General features: G+C 38.1%; 3 protein-coding genes across 6 annotated transcripts; 1 reads left to right on the top strand and 2 right to left on the bottom strand.

Moving 5' to 3' along the window:
- The first annotated feature begins 531 nt into the window (after positions 1 to 531).
- Positions 532 to 2394, top strand: LOC137248863 (ribosome biogenesis protein NOP53). The gene is made up of 5 exons (XM_067779802.1): positions 532 to 690; positions 750 to 920; positions 975 to 1292; positions 1362 to 1757; positions 1974 to 2394. The coding sequence occupies exons 1-5, from the start codon at positions 575 to 577 to the stop codon at positions 2341 to 2343; spliced, it is 1371 nt and encodes a 456-aa protein (XP_067635903.1). The 5' UTR covers positions 532 to 574; the 3' UTR covers positions 2344 to 2394.
- A 5513-nt stretch (positions 2395 to 7907) lies between these two features.
- LOC137250849 (transmembrane emp24 domain-containing protein 5-like) lies at positions 7908 to 12300 on the bottom strand. The gene is made up of 2 exons (XM_067784450.1): positions 12148 to 12300; positions 7908 to 12087 (listed from the first exon to the last, which is right to left on the bottom strand). Exons 1-2 carry the CDS (start codon positions 12148 to 12150, stop codon positions 11383 to 11385), a joined length of 708 nt encoding a protein of 235 aa, XP_067640551.1. The 5' UTR covers positions 12151 to 12300; the 3' UTR covers positions 7908 to 11382.
- A 903-nt stretch (positions 12301 to 13203) lies between these two features.
- LOC137250848 (uncharacterized) lies at positions 13204 to 21695 on the bottom strand. 4 transcript variants are annotated; one of them, XM_067784447.1, is made up of 10 exons: positions 20873 to 21695; positions 20376 to 20816; positions 19930 to 20307; positions 19691 to 19859; positions 19393 to 19505; positions 18211 to 18661; positions 17450 to 18141; positions 17224 to 17388; positions 14452 to 14814; positions 13204 to 14392 (listed from the first exon to the last, which is right to left on the bottom strand). In XM_067784447.1, exons 4-7 carry the CDS (start codon positions 19847 to 19849, stop codon positions 18127 to 18129), a joined length of 738 nt encoding a protein of 245 aa, XP_067640548.1. In that variant the 5' UTR covers positions 19850 to 19859; positions 19930 to 20307; positions 20376 to 20816; positions 20873 to 21695; the 3' UTR covers positions 13204 to 14392; positions 14452 to 14814; positions 17224 to 17388; positions 17450 to 18126. The 4 variants fall into 4 exon arrangements, with proteins under 4 accessions (XP_067640548.1, XP_067640550.1, XP_067640547.1 ...); XM_067784449.1 differs by having other exon boundaries at positions 14452 to 14752; XM_067784446.1 differs by having other exon boundaries at positions 17289 to 17388.
- Between the last annotated feature and the right edge of the window lie 3307 nt (positions 21696 to 25002).

Below are 25002 nucleotides of genomic sequence, written 5' to 3'. Positions count from 1 at the left end.
TAAAGCACAATCACGATTACAGTAAGTATTTAAATTTTTTTAATTTCGATATTATTAAGGTTAACGGGGATAATGAAAATAGGAATTTTTAATAGAAACTATTTTAAAACCAATTTTTAGTTACATTTACATGCAAAATTATTTATCTGGCTCAGGATCTTTGCCGCCGGATGATGACGATTTGATCCAGATAAATCCCGAAAGATATATTGATCAATTTGGGGGCCAGATAATTTATTTATTTTCTTTTTTAGTCAAGACTTTTTTAAAATATATGTCGCTGCATGGCTAATGGCCTTATACGTGAAATGAACCACAACAGCGACATCTGCCTATCAAAACTCATATGCAAACAATTTTCAGAAACTCTGATTCTGAAGTTGCTCAATGATCCAGATTATTGTACATTTTCTATACCTAATGCTGTCCTGCCGGGGTCACATAAGTGTGGTTATTTTTCTATGGTGGAATATGCATTACACCACACTGTTCGCCGTCAATTCGTTAAGGAAAACAAATTGCTGTCATTCAAATTTCTTTTCAGGCACGTGTGTTTATTATTGCAGTTGCAGATATGTCCACACTAAAAAGAAAACGTATTTCAAAGAAAACCAAGTCAGCTTGGCGAAAAACAGATATTAAAGATGTTGAGGAATTTTTGGAAGACAAGCGACAGGAGGAGCGCATTGGGTAAGGAACTTTGTGGGAAGATACGAGATAAAGAAACTGGTTAAACTTTTTAATTATAGCTCATATGCAGATAAAAAGGACGAGGATCTCTTCATCGAAGATACACTGTCAAAACGTAAACAGCCTGTGATTACTGAGAAGCGAAAGCGCAAATTAAATGCTCAAAAACCGTTACGTTCTTTGGAAGCACTTAATAATACTTCAAAAGTGCAGGATCCAATTGTTAAAAGGTAACTCAATCGGAGAAGTAAATATGATTAATAATATACATCCAATCCAAACAGAAATCGAGTACGACAAAAGAAGAATGGTCGAATCATTGAGGAGGAAGTACGCAATCCTACTAAGCCACGACACTTACAGGCGAACAAAGATAGGGAACGTTACTATCAATCGGTAGAAAAGAAATTAAGCAAAGGTCGTAGTTCCAAAGTGGCGGACAAAGATATATGGTTAGATGAAGATTTTCGTGATAAGTTCCCAGGTTTAAAAGATGAAAAAGGCTGGATAAGCGAAGAGCTGGCATTGCATGTCGTGAAAAACATTGGAAAGCCAGTAGTTAAAGTGCATGATAGCATACGTCATCGCACAACAAAATCTAAGTGGGTAACTAACACTTCTTATTTTCCGTACACATTTTTATAAGTATATAACTTGATCATGATTTACAGAAAATTTGAAGCACCACATCCTGGTATGAGCTACAACCCATCGTTGGAAGATCACCAAAAACTCTTAAAAACAGTAGCAGAACGCGAAGAAAAAATTATAAAAGTAGAAGAACATTTAAAACGCGTCACTACTAAAATGTTTACGAAAGTCACACCCGAAGAACGTAATAGACGGCGGATTGAAGAAATGCGTTCTGGTTTAGATGATGACGAGGCAGATGAAAATGACCACGCAAAAGATGGTGAAGATGACGGGCCTTATAAAACCATTAATCCACCTGTGGAAAATAAGAGGAAAAGTAAAAAGTCACGACGTAAAGAATTGCAACAAAAAGAGTTGAAGAAAAAGCATGCAGAAAAGAACGCGCTCAAGAAACAAATTGCCGATTTAAACAGGTGAATACAGATAACGGACGAGGTGAAAGTTCTACTGGAAGATTTTTGTTGTTCCTAGGATCCTATATAAAGATATTCTAGACCTAAAGAGAAACCGACTGTAACGATTCCGATAGGCAAAATTGTTACTTTTCATTACCTCGAATACCTATATTCGCAAAATTTTTAACGCATATACTTTTATTTGAAATAAATTAATATTTTCTTTTCATTAAGGATCAAGTCAATAAAAGCCGAAGTAGTAGCTGAAGCGGAGAAACTAAACGCACTGAAAAAACATCGTAAAAAGGTCGAACTAAAGAAAAAATTCGAAACGAAACGTTTGGGTCGCCTTAAATTTGTTGAACCAGATGTAGACGTTAATATGCCTGAAGATATACCCGGAAATTTGCGTAATGTGAAACCTGAATCTAGTTTGCTGGTCGATCGCTTTAAAAATTTCCAAAAACGCAATATTCTGCCAGTGAGTGTGGCAACCGGAAAACAAAAATCAAAGAAGGTGAAACGCTTCCCACGTAGTTCACACAAAGACCCCGGCGTATCATTTCAGATGATACGTGAGCAACGAAATTCATCTAAAATATAGCAATATACACTTCTCATAAATTTTGATAAATAAAAATAAAAAATAAATAAATTTTGAAAAGCATTTATAAATACATATACATACATATAACGTATCCCTCCCAGCATTCTCTATCGTACAAGTCACTCATTCGATACGACATTTCTGAAGAAATTATAGCCGGAGATATCGCAGTTGCTTCGAATTCTTATTAGCTTTTGGAAAGAACTGTTTCGAACAAAGCGAAACGGAATTTAGATACGAAAGCGACATAGCATTTTGATACTATTTCGATAGCAAGTAACTAAATCGATATGACGAAAGGTGTAGATGAAGACAAAAGTGTAAAGAAATCTAAACAGCCATTCTTGAGGCAAAGAGCGAAGCCATCGCCAGTAAGGTGGGTTAACAGGAAGCGCCACTGTAAAGTCAGCTGATTAAAAATTGCTCATGAATTTGTGCCCCATAAACAAGACTGCGGTGCACATATAAACGTCCTTGCAAAATAAAGGGGTAGAGAAAGTAATGGGATAATATTTACAAAAAACTTCTTTGTTCTTGTCATTCACCATAATAATGTGAAATAAAAAAAATTTTATTGAAAATAGTTTTGAAAAATTATTGAAATCTCAACAGGCATTTCTGTAAATGTTTTGAAAAGTAACTTGAAGTAAATTTGCTGTATTAAACGATATATAAGCGTTTTGAAAAACAAATATATTTTAAATTTTTTCAGAAATATTTTATAAGCGTTGAGGACAAATGTTATTAAATAATTTAGCTGTGAAAGTAAATTGTAAATGTTTACAAACATATAAGAGAAGGCTATTTGTCAATATTTTTGATCTTGGAAATTTCAAATTATTTTCATTAACGTTTGTTCATGAGATAGAATGGCTGCATTTAAACAGTTTCTTGGATTCTCCAACAACCCATTACAATTGCAGCCATTTTTCATTTAATACGACCGACATCCCCAAGGAAACCATTTTTAACAAACTTTCTCTTAGAAATTTTTCAAAAGTTTACATTTATAAGCTTAAAAGCAACGAGCCCGTCTCGATTATTTCACGTTTATTTCTAAAAAAAAATTGTAAACGAAAAACGTGTGTCGCAGCTGTTACATCATGGCAAGAGACGATAAAATTATCAGAAAATTGCACTTCTAAGGCCCGGTTTATCAGAAGTTGGTTAAGCTAAATGCGGTGGCACATTTTTCATACAGATGCGTTTAACACAAGCTTCCCAAGGCAGTCGGTTCTATGTACCGGAGCGACTCGGGATTTTTCCCGACCAAGGACTGTCATTTCAGTGTAACCCCATTTAATTTGTTTCGTCCCTCCCACAAATTGTCATCCTCCCAGCAGCTCCTTGCAGCAGGACTGCTCCATATTCTCTTGCTCCGGGAAGGTATCGAATCCAATCCGGGTCCGTCTCCTGACCCCGGCCCTGAGAAATGGTTTTGCTGCATCTGCCGGAAAAGAATCTTTTTAGGACGGTCATACTCTGTTCAGTGTGTCTCGTGTAAGGGATGGTTGCATCGGACAGGTTGTTCTGGGCTTGATCCCAAAACCCGACGTCCACGTAACTTTTATAAATCTTTTGTGGCTCCTTGTTGTTCACGCCCAAGGGCGCCCCGTAGTCTACGTCTAAGCGCCCCAGCATTACCTTCCAGCAGCCCCGCTGCTCAGCAAGCCACAACAAGTACCCGCTGCTGCTCGCGCCTTACGGCGCCAACAACTCAAACAGCTGCTACCACTCATAACTACAATCTTCGTAGTAGAGTCGGAAGCAATGCTGAGCAACAGCCCCTGCCCCCGTCTTCTCCCCCCCTCTTTTCCGGCAGCAATCGTGTAGGTCAGGGAAACAGACTCTTAGTCCCTACCTCCGTTTGCACCGTTTGCCAGCACAGAATATATATGTTTGCGACATCCGCCCAATGCAGCTCCTGCCTTGGGTGGTGCCACTTTCCTAGATGTTCTGGTCTCCGCGACGGCAACCCCTCGACGGGTTTCATCGCGCCATGTTGCCAGGTCGCAAACCCAAATCATCCGGGTACCCCAATGCTTCCCAAGGACGCACAGTCCCAGGGCCACAACAGCAATTGCGTCCTGGCCTTCCTCAACCCAGGCGTAGTCACCCGTCACTTACCCCCAGAGTGGCGACGTCTCCCCTCATGCACTTCAGAATTCTGCAGTTAAACTGTAATGGACTAACTGGGAAGATTACGGAGATAGTCAATTTCATGAAGCGGCACAACATCCGCATCGCTGCGATTCAAGAGACTAAACTCACAGCACGATCTGCATTGCAGACCTGCTCTGGGTATAATGTCCACAGAAAAGATCGCGAGAGCGGAAATGGAGGCTGCCTCGCGTTTATAATACACCACTCTGTGCAATATCACATATTTGATCCTGGCATCGACCGCAGGGACAACGTCTTAGAACGTCAAGGCCTATCTGTCCGGTCAGGCGATGCAAACCTAGAAATCATCAACATCTACATCCCCCCTGCCACCTGTTGCCCCAGTGGATACCGCCCTAATATCAGAGCCTTACTCACTGGAAACAATCGCATTATTTTAGGCGACTTCAATGCCCATCATGATCTATGGCATTCAAATTTGCGGGCGGACAGTAGGGGCGAGATGTTGGCGGATCAAATAGAAGAAACGACGTTCCGCACAATAAACGGAGACGCCCCCACACGTATGGTAGGAAGCTGTCTCAGTTCGCCAGATATCTCAATCGTGAGCGCAGAACTCGTAAACTGCGTCAACTGGCAGCCGATGGTATCATTGGCATCCGACCACCTGCCTATACTTGTTTCGCTTGTACCGCCGACTTCATCGTCACCGAAAAACGCACTTTCATAAACTTTAAAAAAGGAAAGTGGGAAGAATATAAATCCTTTACAGACAACCTCTTTGCTGCCCTCCCTATCCCGACTGATGCCCGCCAAGGGGAGCGTGCCTTCCGCAAAGTTATTGAATCCGCCTCGGCACGTTTCATTCCCGCCGGGAGAATTCCCGAAATCCGGCCCCACTTCCCGGCGGAGGCCGCAAACTTAGCGAGAGAACGTGACCTTATAAGGCAGCTTGATCCAGGCGACCCCCAAATAAGGGATATAAACCAACGCATCAGATTGCTTGTGGATGAACACAAGCGGGCGAAATGGGAGGAGCACCTAAGAGGTTGTAACCTCTCTACCGGTGTGGGTAAACTTTGGTCCACCGTAAAGTCCCTATCGAATCCGACTAAGCACAAAGACCAAGTTTCCATCGCCTTTGGCGACAAAGTGCTGTCGGATGCGAAAAAATGCGCGAGCGCTTTCTGCCGACAATATATAATGCATCCTACGGTCGACAAAGATAGACGGAGAGCCAATAGACGCGCACATAAACACAAATTCAGCGCGTCACCAATCACCATCACCGCTAAAGAGGTTGAGGACGCCATTGGTCGTGCTAAACCATCCAAAGCAGTGGGCCCAGACGGCATAGCCATGCCGACGCTTAAAAGCCTAGGGAAAGAGGGTTTCAAATATTTAGCGCAGGTCTTCAACCTGTCTCTTTCCACCTTTGTCATACCCGAGAAATGGAGAATGGCCAAGGTGGTCCCGCTACTAAAGCCTGGTAAACCAGCTAACATAGGAGAGTCGTATCGTCCGATATCTCTCCTATCGCCAGTAGCAAAGACGCTCGAAGCCATTTTGCTCCCTTATTTCCAAGCAAATTTGCAACTAGCCTCCCATCAGCATGGCTTCAGAAAACTCCATAGCACTACCTCCGCGCTAAATGCCATTAGCACCCAGATAAATTGCGGTTTAAATCAAAACCCCCACCATAGAACAGTACTCGTAGCGCTAGACAATTAAAAGCTTTTGATACGGTCAACCATGGCTCGTTACTGCAAGACCTGGAAGGGTCTACCCTTCCCCCATGTCTTAAAAGGTGGACCGCAAATTATCTGGGTGGTCGGCAGGCATCGGTGCTATTTAGAAACGAAACATCAAAGCCAAGGAGAATTAAACAAGGGGTGCCACAGGGTGGTGTCCTATCCCCACTTCTGTTTAATTTCTACATATCTAAGCTACCTTCACCACCGGAAGGAGTCACAATCGTTTCCTACGCCGATGACTGCACAGTAATGGCCACAGGCCCAGGCCCACAGATCGATGAGCTATGCAATAAAATAAACGGCTACATCCCTGATCTCTCCAGTTTTTTCGCCTCGCGAAACCTGGCATTATCACCGACTAAATCTTCCGCGACCTTATTTACAACATGGACGTCCCAAATGTCGACCATTTTGAACATCCACGTCGATGGCTCTACGCTACCGACTGTCCTACACCCCAAAATCTTGGGTGTGACGTTTGATCAGGATCTACATTTTGGTGAGCACGCAGCCGCAATTGTTCCGAGAATTCAGAGCCGTAACAAAATCCTCAAATCTCTTGCTGGCAGTACTTGGGGAAAAGATAAAGAAACGCTCATGACTACATACAAAGCAATTAGCCAGCCGATTACGTGCTACGCGTCACCATATGGTCGCCAAGCCTTTACCCACTGGAAGAAGCTACAGGCCTGCCAAAATACTGCTCTCAGAATTGCCACGGGCTGTCTTCTTATGTCCCCAGAACACCATCTACATAATGAGGCGAGAATACTCCCTATCAGGGAAAGAAACGAGATGCTGACCAAACAGTTCCTGTTGAATACCCAGAAACCTGGGCATCCCAACAGAAATCTGATTGACGAGCCAGCACCGCCTAGGGGCTTAAGGAGTCATCTCCGTAAGCATTTTGAGGAAATACGGCATCTGAGAACACAGCCGTATGAAGCGAAAAAACACAAGCAGGTCCTTGGTGAACTCCACAAACAGGCGTCGGACCTTTATTCCGGGAATTGCCCGGTGAACCCAGTACTCAAGTAAAGTATCCAAAACTTGCGGAAGAGGAACGCATACTCCCCAGGGAAACGCGTGTCACTCTGGCTCAACTTCGTTCTGGATACTGTAACAGGTTAAACTCTTACCTATCCAGAATCAACCCCGACATACAAAATGTATGCCCCGCTTGCAATGTGTCCCCACATGACACCAACCATCTCTATAATTGTAATGTGGAACCAACGCCTCTAACACCCCTTTCCCTATGGTCCACCCCTGTTGAAACAGCAAGTTTCCTTGGACTCCCGTTAGAGGATATTGATGACAGTTTGTGATCGGTCGCGTCTATTAGGTGGGGCGAAGCACTGCTACAACAACAACAACAAGCTTATGCCATAGATGAATGGATTTGCAACTCTTTGTTTCGAGAGAGCGCTGTCAAAATGCACATTTTTTATAACATTTATTAATGATGCCACTCCAAACAAAAATGAATAGATCAGAAAATGGGGATTTTTGACATACATTTCGGCGATTATAGTTTCAATCATTTAATAAAATGATAGTCGTAAAATATTTATTTCCTTAAAGTTATTTTAAAATAATACGACTAGTTAGAGTTAAATATAAACAAATCTAAGTAAAACTAACATTTCGATTAAATTAATTAGTCAAATATTGTAACGCACTTAACTCGCAGTGAAAACCATATATTCTTTTAAATTTCAGTAAATCGGAGCTATGATATAATAGTTAACATTATTTAATGGATAGGGCTTATCCTGCATGTCTGGCGTTCCAGGTTCTGTGATCAAAATGGGCTGGTTGCATCGGGAGTTCATATTTACAAAACCTATTTTTAGTGATAACTATTGAATGAGAAATAAGATTTACCCTACGCCTTCGAACTAATAATACTTACACTAAAACAAGTATTTTTATCCTTTTTCCCATAATTTTTGAACGCTATTCTACAGTTGTAGGTCAAACTAAAGTTTACCAAGATTTTTGGCACGTTTTTCGTTTTGGCTGGCACATTTTTTGTTCTGGCACCCGCTTCAGCTGGCGCGAGGTATTTATCTGTTATTGTTGCCAGCAACAACTAGGAGATAAATCCCTCGTGAGAGCGAAAATATGAGAGCGTAAACAAAAGATTCGTATCAATCTAATCTATGCTTATGCATTCCAATAACATCGCCACAATCAACCAAGATGTTGCGTTTGTAAATATGAAGGAACTTCAGACTGGGGAATTGAAGTTTATTACGCCTTGCCCATTCACATACAAAATTTCGCGAAGCACTGTTGTAAATATTCTCTCTATACAACAAAAATACTTGCTAACTTATTTTGTGTCGTATTCGATTGTAATATTGCAGTTTTTAATTGTGAAAAATGTTAGAAAATTTAGCAACCAGTGGAAAAAATAATTTCACTTGCAAAGTGTGCCAACACCCTTAGCCAACGCAAGTGTCAAATTCTTCTTCTTATTCCCCCCTATTGCGAGTGTCGATCGGAATAGAATCGACAATTTGTCGATTAAATTTTTTGCATTTAATATTATTACTATACAAATTAATAGCCAAATCTTTGGACCATTATAAACAGTTATTTTATACAAGAGAGATTTTGCTATTTTTTCAACTTTTCGATGTATATAACATAATTTGTATACATTATAAAGATAATCGATTATCGCTCAGCGGTCGACTATCTACTGCAATCGACACTCGCAATAGGGGTGATTATTTGCTTGGAAAAAATTGGGGAGTTGGCTGCTTTTCAATATCAGATGGCGCTAGTGTCGCTCATTCTAGCATTCTCCATAAAAATCCATGCAATCTACTCATAATGCATAAGCATGTATTAAACTCATCTATATGAAAAACTGCTTATTGTCGGAGCTGTAAGCTTAAACCAAGTTTGCTTAAACTCTAGTCAAATTTAAACTCCAGTTAAACTACTTAGCAGTTTTCAGTCACAGTTTAAGGCCGCTTTGGTTTTTTATCTATAGATAATTTGTAGATGCGACAACAGCTGGATTTTGCTTACCCAACAAACATTTAAAAGATATTTCTCTCGCGAAATATATATCTAGTTCTGGAGGAGATATCCAAATCATTATCTAGTTATTCTTAAACCATATAGCTCTCAAGTTGATATCCAACTTCATTCTCCAATCACTATCCAACCCTTGAGAAATTTTGTAAATTGTATAGTTCTCGAGTTGATCTCCAACGTCATTAGCATTTTCAAATTATTATCAACCTTTGGGAGATTTTGAGAAATGTACAGTTCGCAAATGAATATTCAACACGTTTCTCCAGGGCGAGCTGAGGTGAAGTTGAAAAAAAAATCACCAAGTTGGTACCACCAAAGCCAACAGCTATTCAGACCAATTCTAAATATTCTCGCGGAATTTTGTTCTCGCGGATTTTTTTTATTCCCGCGGAAAAATTCCTCCAATTCTTTTCTCCTAGGGAGAAGAAAAATTGGGGAATAGGAATTTCGAATTTTCGAAGTCACCTGTTTTGTCAATTGAAATTTCGCTGCGCATTTCTTATTTTGTTTAAAAAATTGAAAAGTTTAATTATTGTTCCGAATTTGTTTGAAATTAAGAAATAATGTATAAACAATGCACATTATTGCATTTCATGTGGTATTCACTGAAATGAGTAATGAATTGGTGCCACAGCAACCTCAACAGAGGAGCATAAGAAGACGGCGGGATAATACAAATCCGTCGGAGTTGCCTGCTTTCATTCTGCAAAGCAATTTTCTGGCGGCCACGTCGAGTTGAGTTCGCCGTTCGCCATATGCCAAAATCTAATTAAACCTTCTTAAAAAATCCTTGCGCAATTTCTGGATGGCTGCATCAAATATACAAAGAGCTCTTCCGTTGCTTATGATATACTTTTCGACTTAAAGAATATTGTGGTTGTTGTTGTTTTTGTATTAACAGTGAGAATATTGTGGTAGAATGTACATATTTTAGCAAAAATTTGTGCAAATAAGTGTTCTTTCTTAAAAGAACCAATTTCCTTTAACTATTTTGATGCATTCCCTTTAATTCAACAAGTGAAAAAGCTCCTAAGAAATGGCAGAGAAATCTCCCTCTCACATCCATTCATAATACCTACTTTTCTCCCATAATCGGTTTCCGCTTTTTCGAACATTGTTCAGAATAGGAGGAAAGGGAGAAGTGAAAAAACTCACAAGGAATTTTTATTTAGAATACGAGGAATGGGAGAAGGGAAAAAACTCGCACGGAATTTTCGTTTAGAATTGGGCTGATTTATTGTGAGAAATAAACACCTGATTTAAAGCAGTAATGAAGCGTAATTTATCAAAAATATACATATTTTATTTTCGTAAACATACTGTAGTATGTAAGCATTTGAGTCCAGTTAGAGAATCACAAGTTGTTAATTAAATTTTTTCAACTTAATAGCATTTTTCGCTTTATAAAAAATTCTCTCTTTTGCAGAGTACACTATGAATCTCAAGTTGAGCCACTGTATCGTAACAACTCTTGAGATTTTAGAGGTATGCTAGTTATCAACATGAGCTCTAATGGTACTCAAGCCCAAATGCTTGTTGGGTTTATTCGACACCATTTCGAACGAACTCAAATCACCGATAGGTTAACTAGAGTTTAACCATGCCAGATCGGCCGTTAAAGTAGACTGAAAAACTACAGAATAAGTTTAAGCGTAGTTTAACTGACAAACTTAGTTGAACTTGTACTGAAAAACCGGGCCTAAGTTGAAAACTGGAAGTTTAAACATAGAATGTTAGAAATTCGTTTTTTCCTTTAATTATACCATTTAATAGGCACCCAAAAAATACAAGGAAATGCTTAAATATAATTGTGACTAATAATTTTATTATAAAGTATGGCAAACAGTTTGGCGTAATAAAAGAAGCCAAAAACGTAGATTTAGGTGTTTTTGAGATCGCCTAATTTAAATTGAATACTTCCATTTGACGGGTCTAGCTCTGCCGTACTACGGTGAGGAACTAGCACTTCACTGGTTAATTTCTTTAATAAATTAATTTTTTGTTTCTTTGGCTTTAAATATAGGCAGTGTTTTTCTTGCATTAGAGCTACATTCCTACTACAATTATTTATCAGCTTTACTAAATGGGTCGTTTTTAATGCATATCACATTCCTAATTTACGCCAAAATTTACTCATACGTGTATTATTGGTATCAAAAATGCTTTGCAGCATAAATACCTGTATAAGTCCTACAGATATCATAGCTATAATCTGCATTAGTGACCACATATTGACTTTATTATAGTTTGCTTCTGCCAAATTGCGATCGCGTGCTTCATTGGAGCGTAACATATTCAAAATTTGATGCGCTTTCGATAAATGTATATGTACGCGTCCAACATATTCTAAAATTTCATGTACTTGGATTTCATAAAGCTCTTCTGGAGTCTTGGCCGTCGAAACCTTATTCCAGTCATTGTTATTGCTTGATTGTCCTTCTTGCTCAATAATAAGCTCAAAGAACACAGTTTTGCGATGGTACGAACTAAATGTATTATCAAAACAAAAACCATAGTCACCTTCCTTGTTTGCCCCGTGCCGATGTATATTCTCGGGTTTTTTATAGTCGCTTACAATTATTAGACCAATTGGATCGATCATTGAGAAGCTAATGTCTAGGTCGCCATGTCCACCATCAATTACTTGATATTCTATGTCGATGGTTTCGCCAATATGAACTTGATGATAGAAGCACTCATTCTTACCAGCCTCAACATAAATCGTCATTTCTTTTTCGTATCCACGCACAATGTCACAAATTGTTATGAGCATTAGCAATAATGGACATAATTGAAAACTTTTCATCATCTGGAAAAAGCAAAAGAATGTGCTATGTTAAAAATAGAAATGAAAATCTGAAATAACTACCATTTCGCGGCTTTTCCAAACAAATTGAACAAATGTTAACTGCAAATAAAGAAGAAAAGCGGTCAAGGTAACAGCTGTTTAATAGCAGGGTGCAGAGTTGCATGCAGAGAAAAATGTCAAACTATCGCTTTGCCCATTGTACAGGTTTACAAGTATGATATGTATGAGAGGGAAACAATTTCTTTCCCTTTCTAACACACGACAGTTTGACACTTCGGTCAGTGTCCAACTAGCGTGGAACCCAGTGGAACATGAGTTTTGACACTGAACGAAGTGTCAAAATTACCGGGGTTGCTTCGTCGAAAGCGACACAGGGAAACAAAATAAGGAGCGGAATATCAGATATGGGTTGCTGTGATAGTAAATTTTTTTGAACGAATTTAGTATGAAAATGTACTGCACCTATATGGGTCCTACAGAAAATAATACAAAAGTCTTGAATTGGGCTATCTGAGGACACGTAGTTATTCCAGTATTAAGAATACAAAAACGGGTGCTAAGTTTTTCTACCCGCTCAAAAGTTCTCCTCGAAAACCAGTTTGAAACCGAGGTCGACTGCAATAACCCGTCCAAAAATGTGGAAAGAGAAATGAAAAGACGCGTTTTATCCTGTTATCAATAGTCCAAAGGCAAAAAAGTATTCGAATTATTGGAAGCGAGGCAAAAACGCGTCTATTACCCTGCAAAAACGCTCCACGTCATTTTACTTGTCATTTTACGGTCATTGTGACTTTCTGTAGCGGTTATATTCATAGTCACGTTTGCATGGGCGTGATGAACTTTTGTGACCAAATTTTCCGTTTCGTTCCTATTAATGTGATCGTGCATTCCGCTCCCACTTATAGGATGTGAGCATAGCACTGTGCTGCTCACACACGTCACAATGCTCGTCAAATGGCGGTCATTTTTCCGTCATTTCACTCTACATTTTCGAGCCATTTGACAATCAATTTTACTGCGGTTTTACCATTTATATAACCGCCATATATTGTGAATTTTACCTGCAGATTTACTTTACCTGGAGCAGCCATATGAATAAAATATGAACCAAAAAAATTGAATTTTCAATATTTATTATTTTCAATATTATTATATATGTACATGAAATTGGAACTTATATTAATCCAGTTCATATAAAACAGAAGAACTTTAATAATAAATAAACTCGCTTAATTGGTTTTTGTTTTCCAATCTCTTCTAAGCGAGCAAAAAAATAATATTAAGCTTTAGACAAAACTCCAATTATTTGAATAATCTACAACTTAAAGCTTAGTAGAAATTCAGATCAAGAATATTCAAAGGTGTCGTGGATCCGATTGCTGTCGTAATTGATGAACTTAAAAATGTACGACTAGTAATTGAGTCAGACTTATTATTGTTCTAAATCTAATCATTCAAGCAATAATTCTGCAACCCATAGCAGGAGTATTGATTGGTTTCAAATCTAATTCCAACAGCAATCGTACCACGACATACTTTATTATATATGCACATGAAATTGTAACTTAAATTAATACATTTCATATAAAGAAAAGTAAGTACTTTAATAATAACATAAACTCTCTTAATTGGTTTTTGTTTTCCAATTGAAATCTTTTTTAAGCGAGCAGAACATAATTTTAAGCTTTAGAAAATACTCCAATTATTTGAATAATCTACAACTGAAAGCTTAGTAGAAATTCAGATTAGGTTTACTCTTTTTTCAGATCAAGAATATTCAAAGGTGTCGTAGAATCCGATTGCTGTCGTAATTGATGAATTTAAAAATGTACGACTTGTAATTAAGGCAGACTTATTATTGTTCTAAATCTAATTATTCAAGCAATAATTCTACAACCCTTAGCAGGAGTATTGATTGGTTTCAAATCTAATTCCGACAGCAATCGTATCACATCCCTTATTATATATGTACGTGATATTGCAACTTAAATTAATACTGTTGATATAAAGAAAAGTAAATACTTTAATAATAAATAAACTCTCTTAATTGGTTTTTGTTTTCCAATTGAAATCTTTTCCTGTGCAAGCACATCGCTAACCTGTGTTGGCAAAAGATATGATTATACTGTCTTCGATAGATAGTCGGACGAGCCGTTACTCGGCGAAGTAGAGATGACCGTTGTGTCGGTGGCAGCTGTTACAACAGCAGTTTCTAACTTTACACCATCCGTACAGTGTGATGAATGCTTCACTGCCTTTTCCAATTGCTTGGCGCCAGCAATTTTTGCTGTTTGTAAAGCTTTAGCTGTAATGCAAATATATAGATGGGTTAAAGTGGTTTTCGTATGTTATTCAACAACTCACCCTATACCATCATCACAGCCTCCTCATCGATTTTGAATATGTGTACTGTTTCAGTATTCATACCCAGTCCGTTTGATGCAATATTTTCGATTTGATGAATATGTATACTATCCGTTAGGCAGACAATTAGGTGCGTTCGATTCATTCATATACTGTGGGTATTTGAGCCGTAGACGCAATTCATATATTGTAACATTTGTAAACAGTTGGGTTTCTCTGCTGTCACCATCACCACTAGAGAGCTATTGAAGAAACGCTCGACCAAGATATGTTGCGATTTACACGCATATATTTTTTCCACCTTGTCAGTTATTGATGGAGAAAATGCGAAAGCCATATTTACCATCCAATACGGAAATAGAACTGTAGAGGAAGAAACATTTTATAAAATTTAATAAAATCAAAAAATGATAGTTGTGCTAAAATGGGGTAAAGTATCGTATGTTAAAGTATAGCGAAGTTTGAATAGGTCTCATTCTTCATTCTTAGAAACATGTACGAAGGTACCTCGTAAGATATTAAAAATCCTCAACGCTTTTTTGCAATAACTTAAAAAAAAACTCATATTCATCAAATTTCTGTTTTACTTCTACATATCAATAGCTACCTTTACCACCAGAACGAGTCACTATTGCTTCTACACCTATGCTATTGTTTCCTACACCGATGAGCTTTGTAATAAAATAAACAGCTATCTCCCCAATCTCTCCAGTTTTGTCGCCTCGCGAAACCTGATATTGTAACCAACCAAATTATCGGTGATCTTATTTAAAACATGGCTGCGCCAAATGTCGACCATATGACATTACCCTACCGACTGTCTTACACCTTAAAATTTTGGGTGTGACTTTCATCGGGATCTACATTTTGGTGAGCACGCAGCCGCAATTGTTCCGAGAATTCAGAGCCGTACCAAAATCCTCAAATCCCTCGCTGGCAGTACCTGGGGAAAGGATAAAGAAACGCTCATGACTACACACAAAGCAATTAGCCAGCCGATTAAGTGCTTTGCGTCACCCATATGGTCGCCAAGCCTAAAAATTACCCACTGGAAGAAGCTACAGGCCTTCCAAAATACTGCTCTCAGAATTGCCACGGGCTGTCTTCTTATGTCCCCAGAACACCATCTGCATAATGAGGCGAGAATACTCCCTATCAGGGAGAGAAATGAGATGCTGACCAAACAGTTCCTGTTGAATACCCAGAAACCTGAGCATCCCAACAGACATCTGATTGGTCAACCAGCACCGCCTAGGGGCCTAAGGAGTTATCTCCGTAAGCATTTTGAGGAAATACGGCTCCTGAGAATCCAGCGGTATGAAGCGAAAAAACACAAGCAGGTCCTTGGTGAACTCCATAAACAAGCGTCGGCCCTTTATGCTAGGAATTGCCCGGTGAATCCAGTACTCAAAGAAAAGTATTCAAACCTCGCGGAAGAGGAACGCATACTCCCCAGAGAAAAGCGAGTCACTCTAGCTCAACTTCGTTCTGGATACTGTAACAGGTTAAACTCTTACCTGTCCAGAATCAACCCCGACATACAAAATGTATGCCCCGCTTGCAATATGTCTCCACATGACACCAACCATCTCTTTAATTGTAATGTGGAACCAACGCCTCTAACACCCCTTTCATTATGGTCCCCCCTGTCGAAACAGCAAGTTTCCTTGGACTCCCGTTAGAGGATATTGATGATAATTTCTGATCGGTCGCACCTATTGGATGGGGCGAAGCACTGCTACAATAACAACGTGTGAAAGATGGTTGCATCATTCGTTTGTTGTTCCCTGTTGCTTTGCTAATATTTTTTTCTCAATTTTAAACAAATTCGCAACAATAACTAAACTTTTAATTTGTTAACAAAAATAGAAATGCGCAACAAAATTTCAATTGGCAAATCAGCTGACTTCGAAGATTCGAAATTCCTTTTCCCCAATTATTGTTCTCTCTAGGAGAAAAGAATTGGAGGAATTTTTCTGCGGTGCTATTAAGGCAATGACCTTTGACCTCGAGTAATTTTTTTAGCTCGAATAGGATAGATGGGGACTTTTAATTTTAATATTTTTATGGTAAACTAGAGGTCCTCGCTAAAATTTGGCTTTGTAGTAATTTTTGTTATTTTAATTGTCTAAATTAGCCGTTCTAATATTAAAATCGCCACTCTCAATACAAATCAAAAAACAAGTATGAAAAAGTTGTTAACGTTACAGTGCTTATGGATTCATTTTAAGAGTGCATTAAAAGAAAAAAGTTTTGTTAAGCACATGTTTAAAAAGGAAAGGAAAGGTCGGTAAAAATGAGACTTACCATATATTCATATCGGCTGCTGAGTGGAATATCACCAAATCTCGGCTGCCGTTCCCAAAACTTCCTTTCTCAGAATTCGTTTGAAGAACGCCCTATCTTAGAATTTGTTTCATAAACACTCCAGCTATTATCAAAATGTGTTGTATTTGAGCTCAGATCGGTCATTTTTGAAGCCAAATCTGAGTTAGGGCATTCTTCAACCGAATTCTGTGATAGGGCTTTTCTAATATTCGGGGTTATTCAAATATTTTCTGAGAAAGGTGCTTTTCGAAACGGCACCCGAGACCGGTTGATATTGTTGTAGCAGTGCTTCGCCCCACCTAACTGCTACAACAACAACCGGGTGATATTCCAATCAGCAGGCGATATGGATATAAGGTTTCATTTAGTTGTCCCATTTTTACTGAGCTTTTGTTTTTGTGCCTTTCGTTTTACCGATATGTTTAGATATGTTTTTTTATTAACTTTTAAAATAAATCCGTTTTTAACTGCCGGCCGTTCAAACTCTGAACCCTATTGTATATTCTTACGATTTCAATGAGAATGATTTCCCACACTCTGAGCACGAGTATGGTCGCTCGCCGGTATGCATACGTATATGGCGCTTTAGCTTAGATGAAGTTGTAAAATCTGTGAATTAACGATCAGTAAAATGAATATCATTTACAATCACAGTATTATAAACATTTACCCTTGTTGCAGAAATTGCACGTATATTTTCGTTTGGGTTTTGGCGGCTGCTGAATTTTAGTGGCCAAATTTTGCTTTAATTTAGCCTCCTCCTCCTTTAAGGCTGTCATATTTCGCTCCGCGTTTCTGGATCTTCGTCTTTGTGCGTAGTTAAATGCGTACGTAACTCCGTAAAGTGAGGAAAAGTTGATGAGCAAAACTCACATCTATGAATATTTTTGCCCAGATGTGTACGTAAATGCGACAGCACTGGATCGCTTACAGCAAAGTGCATTCGCAGTATTCGCATTTGTATGGTTTTCCACCGGTATGAGTACGTATATGACGGCGTAGATTTAGAGCATAGGTAAAGCTTTTTTTTTTAAAAGCTTGTTGTCGCTGAAATTTCACTGCCTTTTTGAGCGCTTTGAAAGCTTATGTGTGATGATGCATCATCACCACCCAAAGAACTATTAGACTGATCTTCGCAATTTTCCTCTAGTATAGTAGATGGTCTGAGAAGTGAAGTTTGTAAAGTGGTATCGCCCACTATTGTGGGATCCCACATTATAGATGGCGCTTCAATATCTTCTAGTAGTGTTACATCAATACTTTTTAAAGGAGTTTCATTATCCAATTGATGCTGCTCCTGTACGCATAAGTCATGCAATAGACGTTGCAGTGATTGTGCTTCTTCATCTATTTCTTGTAGTTCTAAGATTATATTATTAAATTTATACCACGCAATCTTATCAACTTTCAATATGTTGTATATTCACTTACCTTGTTTACAAAGGATTTTAAAATAGTTCCATCGGCGCTGCGCTTTTTAGCATCTTCTTTAACCATATCCTTGTTCTCGCTATGTATGTACTTAAATAGTGTGCTGTCAGGATCGGATGCTGTTTTATCACACATTTTTTCCAAAGCCATAAAACTTTCATCAGACGTACGTTGCTGTTGGCATTCAAATATAGTTTCGTCACAAGATGCCTTAGTTGAAAAATTATAAGGAATCCTCTTTATAGTGTTTGCATTGTTGGATTTATTTTCATCCTCCATTTCAAATAGTTTGTTCATTGCATTTCCGCTAACAGCAACGTTACTTTCGTGTTGATCCACATTCGCTACATGAGGAGCTGCGCGTGCTTCTAGCAAAGTTTGTAGATCCTCCTCTAAATCCAAGCTAAAACGTTGGCAAGATACCGGCTCTTTAGCAGGCGTTGTAGCCTTTCTAAATGTGTTCGTGAATCGAAAAAAAAATGTTGAAGATATTGTTTGTATTAATTTTTAATAATAGGTATATATTACCATGCTAAAGTGATTTATCTTTTTAAAAGTAAAGTAATAAAGTTCTACAAGCTAGTAGCTACTTTTTAGTCAAAGATTTGGAAAAATTTCAAATTCTTATATAGTAAGCCAATTTACTCTACAGTATTTAAAACATCCATCTCCATGCTCACTCGAATGGCTCATCATAAACAAGCATGCAATTTTAATGATATATTTATAAGCATTTACCGTTGCACGACAAGTAATTTCTTGACTTTTGCACGCCAAGCTTTATTTGCTTGAAATTTTTCCAATCCAAACATTTGTATTCAGGAAAATTGAAAAAGAGCAACAAACATCCAAGTTATATTTTGTTGAACCACAGCAGACAAGGCGCGATAATCTTCCAGGGTTTTCGTTACGAAATATCTTTTCCAGATAAGCTTATACCACTTGAGCACGCTACGTTGTGTTATTATTTTATCCAATAGTTTCTTAATGGTTGCCCCATCATTTGAAATTGTGGCCTTACCACTGGAATCAACAATATGCTTGTCCATATTAGGTGAACTCAATGTAGTGCGTACAGCATCCACAATTGAATGCGAGGTATTGATGTTGGATATGATGAATATTTTTTACATAAAAACTCATGTACCCAATACAAGTTCAGGCATACCGCCGATAACACACCTTTTAAACGACGTTGTGTCCAAATCACTTAGCGGTTTTTCTTCTATGATTTGTAGCAATTCTTCAACAAACGTTGGATCATGTATGGGATGCGACCAAAGTGGACCGCCCATCTATATTTGGGAATATAAGAAACAATTTGGTGTGAACAATTGGTGCCAGTTAACCCTCTGAAAAAGCGACTGACGCGCCTTTTTGAACGGACATAACCGTTTAAACGGTTAAGCACCAGTTAAGTAAGAAGGAAAAAATTTGATTTATTCGAGTTTAAATACTTAAGTGGGATAGTGAAACTTACATGATGTTTATCACCGCAATGCGCACAATTTGTATTAACATTTGGTCCAGTTGGTATACCGAATTTTTCTTCCGCATTGCCTTTATCTGAGATCTTGCTTTTTACAATACCCATAGGCTGTAGCGTATAGGTATCACAACCAGTGCATTGAAATACCATTCATTGTTTGCTGTGTTCATAATATAAAGATATGGTAAGTAATTGGATTGTGGTAAAAGGCCAAAATGTTGTATACCAACCTCATGCTATATTTACACTTCGCTTGACTACTATGCATACGCACAAATACGCGTATATAAAAATTGGCAGAAATGCTCAAAAGTGGCTCAATATATTTTCCATAACGATTAGAGTGCGTTTCAATGCAATGCAATAGTATACGCAATCCCATCTCATGGCAGCATTTCATACACAAAGGCACAGAACTATATTTGGCATTGCAGGCTTCAGGCGTATTGCCTGCCAGCACATCCATATCATTCGCAGTTACAAGTAATGAACCCCCACTCGTCAGTGATTGTATAGCGCCATCCTGAAAGCGATTCGGACAACCATAAGGATCTAGGTCTATAACATCGAAACGCTTCTCATATGAAGTTGAAAGGTACATGAGAGTCCTATTGCGAATTTTATTATTGATTATTACAGTTAAATCACTAGCTATTGATTCGTATATCAAACCTACATTGCATCCCCTTCGCTTGGCACAATTAAATGTTCCACTCCATTGTGTCGCATATTTACGCTAACGGAATCTACTGCCACCTTAGATAGATCATTTGCAACAATTTTACGCACGCCTGCTACTTCTTTTGCATAACTTATACTACGTAAACCTGTTGCAGCAAACGCTTCCAATATTCGCAGTCCATCGTCGTATTTCACACCACCAGCCGTGTATGGTTTCTTGTCATTAGCATTGCTTTCTTTCCTTTGTATTTTGTGGATTTTTATGCGCCGCCGCTTCCCGCTCTCTTATCAACCGCTTTGAGTATACATTAAGTACTGAAATAACTAAATCACGATTAAATTCGTGTACTGGATTGTAGAATACAGCCCCGCCGGCAATAATTTCTTTAGTGCTTTCTTTGATCAAACGTTCGGGTGCTTTGTCGTTCGTAGCGATCTGTTAATTCATAAAATTTAGGGCGATTTTGTTAATAACGCGAAACATATATTTACCTTATTTTCAGATATTTCAACTTCCATTTTGGCTTTAAACTGCTGTGCATCCAAGTTTTTGTTATCAGCTGTTCGATGGTGGCATACGCTGGCTGCTGCTTTCGTTGAACAGTGAATCGTGGAAACTGTTTCAACAGAGGAAATATTTAAGCATTAAAGATGCACAACACTGTTTTTTTATAAATCGACGATGATAGCCAGCCTTGGGAGGTTGTTGCTGCTGCTATCGTGGCCTTGCATTACCCGATTGCTGTTGTGGTATATACCTTGGTATAACTGGATGTGGCGTCATTGCCCCACCTGGTCCAGTTGATGCGGACCACGAACAACAACCACCACGACCTACACTGTTTGGGTTCACTTTGCTGCTGCAAACACACCTCCGTCACAATAATTAATGGAGAACATGGAGGGGTATCTCAACAAGAGAGGCTATTTTATTGCACACATAGCCGTTTTTTTACACCGAATTTTCTAATATTTTTTTTTTCAATTTTGGATAATAAATCTTAATGGTAACAAGAATTTTTTTCTTGTATATACATATGTGGAAATCAAAATTTACTATTCTGCATTAGAATTGCTCACGATTATTTATACTATGCTATTACATATTTCATTTTCTTTCTTTATAAACATGCACACATTGATATGAGTTTTTTTTGCTAAAACACTCTTTAGTAGACCAAAAAATATTAAAGAATGCGTATATTAAGTTCTGCAAAATGTAACGAAACAGCAACAAAACCAAAGTTTCTTTGAAAACCGTGGTACGGCGGCATAGCTTTAACACATAATTGCATACGAAGTATGCAATGTGTAAAAGATTAAAATATGCAAAAAGAAGGCAATTGGGAAAGACTTCACAACAGGCATGACGTAGCTGAATGCGTTTACAACCATTTCAACTATCGTAGGGGTGCGAGTTCGACTCCCACTCCCGGGAGAAAAGGCTTTGAAGAGATTTACAAGGTATAATCGAAACAGCTGTCGCCTTGTCCGTCCTGATGTCAAGTTGTTTAAATTTTTCCCAAATTATTAAATAAATTATAAAATTAAAAAAATTGCTTCAAATAAATGTTTTCATACATTTAAAAAAAGCAATATGGGCAATCCCCGATTATTAAAAATCATACAAACAGACAAAATTGGTTAATTCGTTGTAGTTCTATAAATAGAACGAAAACAGCAACAAAACCAAAGTTTCTTTGAAAACCGCCGTACCAAGCATAGCTTTAACACATAATTGCATACGAAGTATGCAATGTGTAAAAGATTAAAATATGCAAAAAGAAGGCAATTGGGAAAGACTTCACAACAGGCATGACGTAGCTGAATGCGTTTACAACCATTTCAACTATCGTAGGGGTGCGAGTTCGACTCCCACTCCCGGGAGAAAAGGCTTTGAAGAGATTTACAAGGTATAATCGAAACAGCTGTCGCCTTGTCCGTCCTGATGTCACGTTGTTTAAATTTTTCCCAAATTATTAAATAAATTATAAAATTAAAAAAATTGCTTCAAATAAATGTTTTCATACATTTAAAAAAAGCAAAATGGGCAATCCCCGATTATTAAAAATCATACAAACAGACAAAATTGGTTAATTCGTTGTAGTTCTATAAATAGAACGAAAACAGCAACAAAACCAAAGTTTCTTTGAAAACCGCCGTACCAAGCATAGCTTTAACACATAATTGCATACGAAGTATGCAATGTGTAAAAGATTAAAATATGCAAAAAGAAGGCAATTGGGAAAGACTTCACAACAGGCATGACGTAGCTGAATGCGTTTACAACCATTTCAACTATCGTAGGGGTGCGAGTTCGACTCCCACTCCCGGGAGAAAAGGCTTTGAAGAGATTTACAAGGTATAATCGAAACAGCTGTCGCCTTGTCCGTCCTGATGTCACGTTGTTTAAATTTTTCCCAAATTATTAAATAAATTATAAAATTAAAAAAATTGCTTCAAATAAATGTTTTCATACATTTAAAAAAAGCAATATGGGCAATCCCCGATTATTAAAAATCATACAAACAGACAAAATTGGTTAATTCGTTGTAGTTCTATAAATAGAACGAAAACAGCAACAAAACCAAAGTTTCTTTGAAAACCGCCGTACCAAGCATAGCTTTAACACATAATTGCATACGAAGTATGCAATGTGTAAAAGATTAAAATATGCAAAAAGAAGGCAATTGGGAAAGACTTCACAACAGGCATGACGTAGCTGAATGCGTTTACAACCATTTCAACTATCGTAGGGGTGCGAGTTCGACTCCCACTCCCGGGAGAAAAGGCTTTGAAGAGATTTACAAGGTATAATCGAAACAGCTGTCGCCTTGTCCGTCCTGATGTCACGTTGTTTAAATTTTTCCCAAATTATTAAATAAATTGTAAATCACACCAATTGAAAAAATTTTCCACCTTTCTGCAGAATTAGAAATGGTGGATTTTTTGCACGCAAAAATGACGTATTTTGCTATCCCTATGAAAATAATAGGTGCGAGAGAGCACGATACATTGTGGGAAAGCAAAATTTGTCAGCATGCTATTTCATTTGCACAATTTTTCATTTCAAATCGTCACCCCTGCCAAAAATTTGTGTGGCTGTGTGCGTTTTTGGTCACACGATTTTTGCAGGGTTAATACCTCCCCCGACAGATTTGGTCGTGTTTTAGCAATCGTCCCCGGTAATAAAGTATCACAATTTGGCAATTAAAATTGTCCAAAACATATGGATTTTAAAGAGAGATGTAATTTAGTGCTCGTTTGAAAGTAAATAAGGATATTTTATTTGTAATTTTACAATAAAAATTTTACGCAGTTTTTGTTAGCAGCTTTTCTTGGACATAAGAGGTACAACAGTGCCAAATAGCATCCACAAAAAAAAAACGAACAGGAACAAGCATTTTATCAGGTGAGCGTGGCTGTGTATGTGCGTGCTGCTACATATCCTACTTGTAGACCTGTACTATGGCTTTGCCTGCTATACACAATTATTTGTGACTTTGGATATGAGAACATACTGAACCTGCAAATAGTCTAAAACGGCATAGTACAGGTCTACAAGTAGGATATGTAGCAGCGCGCACATACATAGCCACGCTCACCTGATAAAATGCTTGTCCTTGTTCGTTCCTTTTGTGGATTCTGTTTGGCACTGTTGTACTTCTTAGGTACAAGAAAATTGTAGTAGCTGCTAACGAAAACTGCGTAAATTTTTTATTGTAAAATTATAAAGAAATATCCTTATTTACTTTCAAACGAGCACTTAATTACATCTCTCTTTAAAATCCATACGTTTTGGACAATTTTAATTAATAAATTGTGATACTTTATTACCGGGGACGATTGCTAAAACAAGACCAAAACCGTCGGGGGAGGTATTAATAGACGCATTTTTGCCTCGCTTCCAATAATTCGAATACTTTTTCGCCTTTGGACTATTGATAAAATGATAAAACGCGTCTTTTCATATCTCTTTCCACATTTTTGGACGGGTTATTGAAGTCGACCTCTGTTTCAAACGGTTTTTCGCGGAGAACTTTTGAACGGGTAGAAAAACTTAGCACCCGTGTTGGTATTCTTAATGCTGGAATAACTACGCGTCCTCAGATGCCCCAATTCGAGACTTTTGTATAATTTTCTGTAGGATCCATATAGGGCACTACATTCTCATACTAAATTCGTTCAAAAAAATTTACCAACACAGCAACCCATATCTGATATTCCGCTCCTTTTTTTGTTTCCCTGCGTCGCTTTTACGGCAGCAACCCCGGTAATTTGGACTCTTCGTTCAGTGTCAAACTCATGTTCCACGCAGGTTCCACTGGGTTCCACGCTAATTTGACACTGACCGAAATGTCAAACTGCAATGTGTTAGAAAGAGAAAGGAATTATTTCCTTCTCATACATATCATACTTGTAAACCTGTACTATGCTAAAACGGTGGAGAATTTTTTTAGGCACGTTAGAGAGCTAATGTGACCTCGACATGAAAAATATTGTGGATAAATCAAATGTGATATCTTATCCGTCAACTGCCTGACAGGTTGTTCAATATGGCTACTTTTTAGCGTTTTGTCAGGGTGTTCAATATGGCGGTGCAAAGAGATAGAAAGAGATAC

Source organism: Eurosta solidaginis, chromosome 4 (assembly GCF_040869045.1).
Source record: "Eurosta solidaginis isolate ZX-2024a chromosome 4, ASM4086904v1, whole genome shotgun sequence".
In the NCBI taxonomy this organism is placed as follows: domain Eukaryota; kingdom Metazoa; phylum Arthropoda; class Insecta; order Diptera; family Tephritidae; genus Eurosta; species Eurosta solidaginis.
The sequence above is the reverse complement of the archived record's forward strand: the minus strand, read 5'-3'. Positions and strand labels throughout refer to the sequence as shown.

Bases quoted from the DNA above. Each gene is read 5' to 3' on its own strand.
- LOC137250848 (XM_067784447.1), bottom strand. From the start codon at position 19,849: ATGGTATTTCAATGCACTGGTTGTGATACCTATACGCTACAGCCTATG. The intron at 19,506-19,690 runs GTAAGTTTCACT...TCCCAAATATAG, and splicing joins ATTGCGGTGATAAACATCAT to ATGGGCGGTCCACTTTGGTC. The intron at 18,662-19,392 runs GTGTGTTATCGG...GAACACATTTAG, and splicing joins GACACAACGTCGTTTAAAAG to AAAGGCTACAACGCCTGCTA.
- LOC137248863 (XM_067779802.1), top strand. From the start codon at position 575: ATGTCCACACTAAAAAGAAAACGTATTTCAAAGAAAACCAAGTCAGCT. The intron at 921-974 runs GTAACTCAATCG...CAATCCAAACAG, and splicing joins CAGGATCCAATTGTTAAAAG to AAATCGAGTACGACAAAAGA. The intron at 1,758-1,973 runs GTGAATACAGAT...CTTTTCATTAAG, and splicing joins CAAATTGCCGATTTAAACAG to GATCAAGTCAATAAAAGCCG.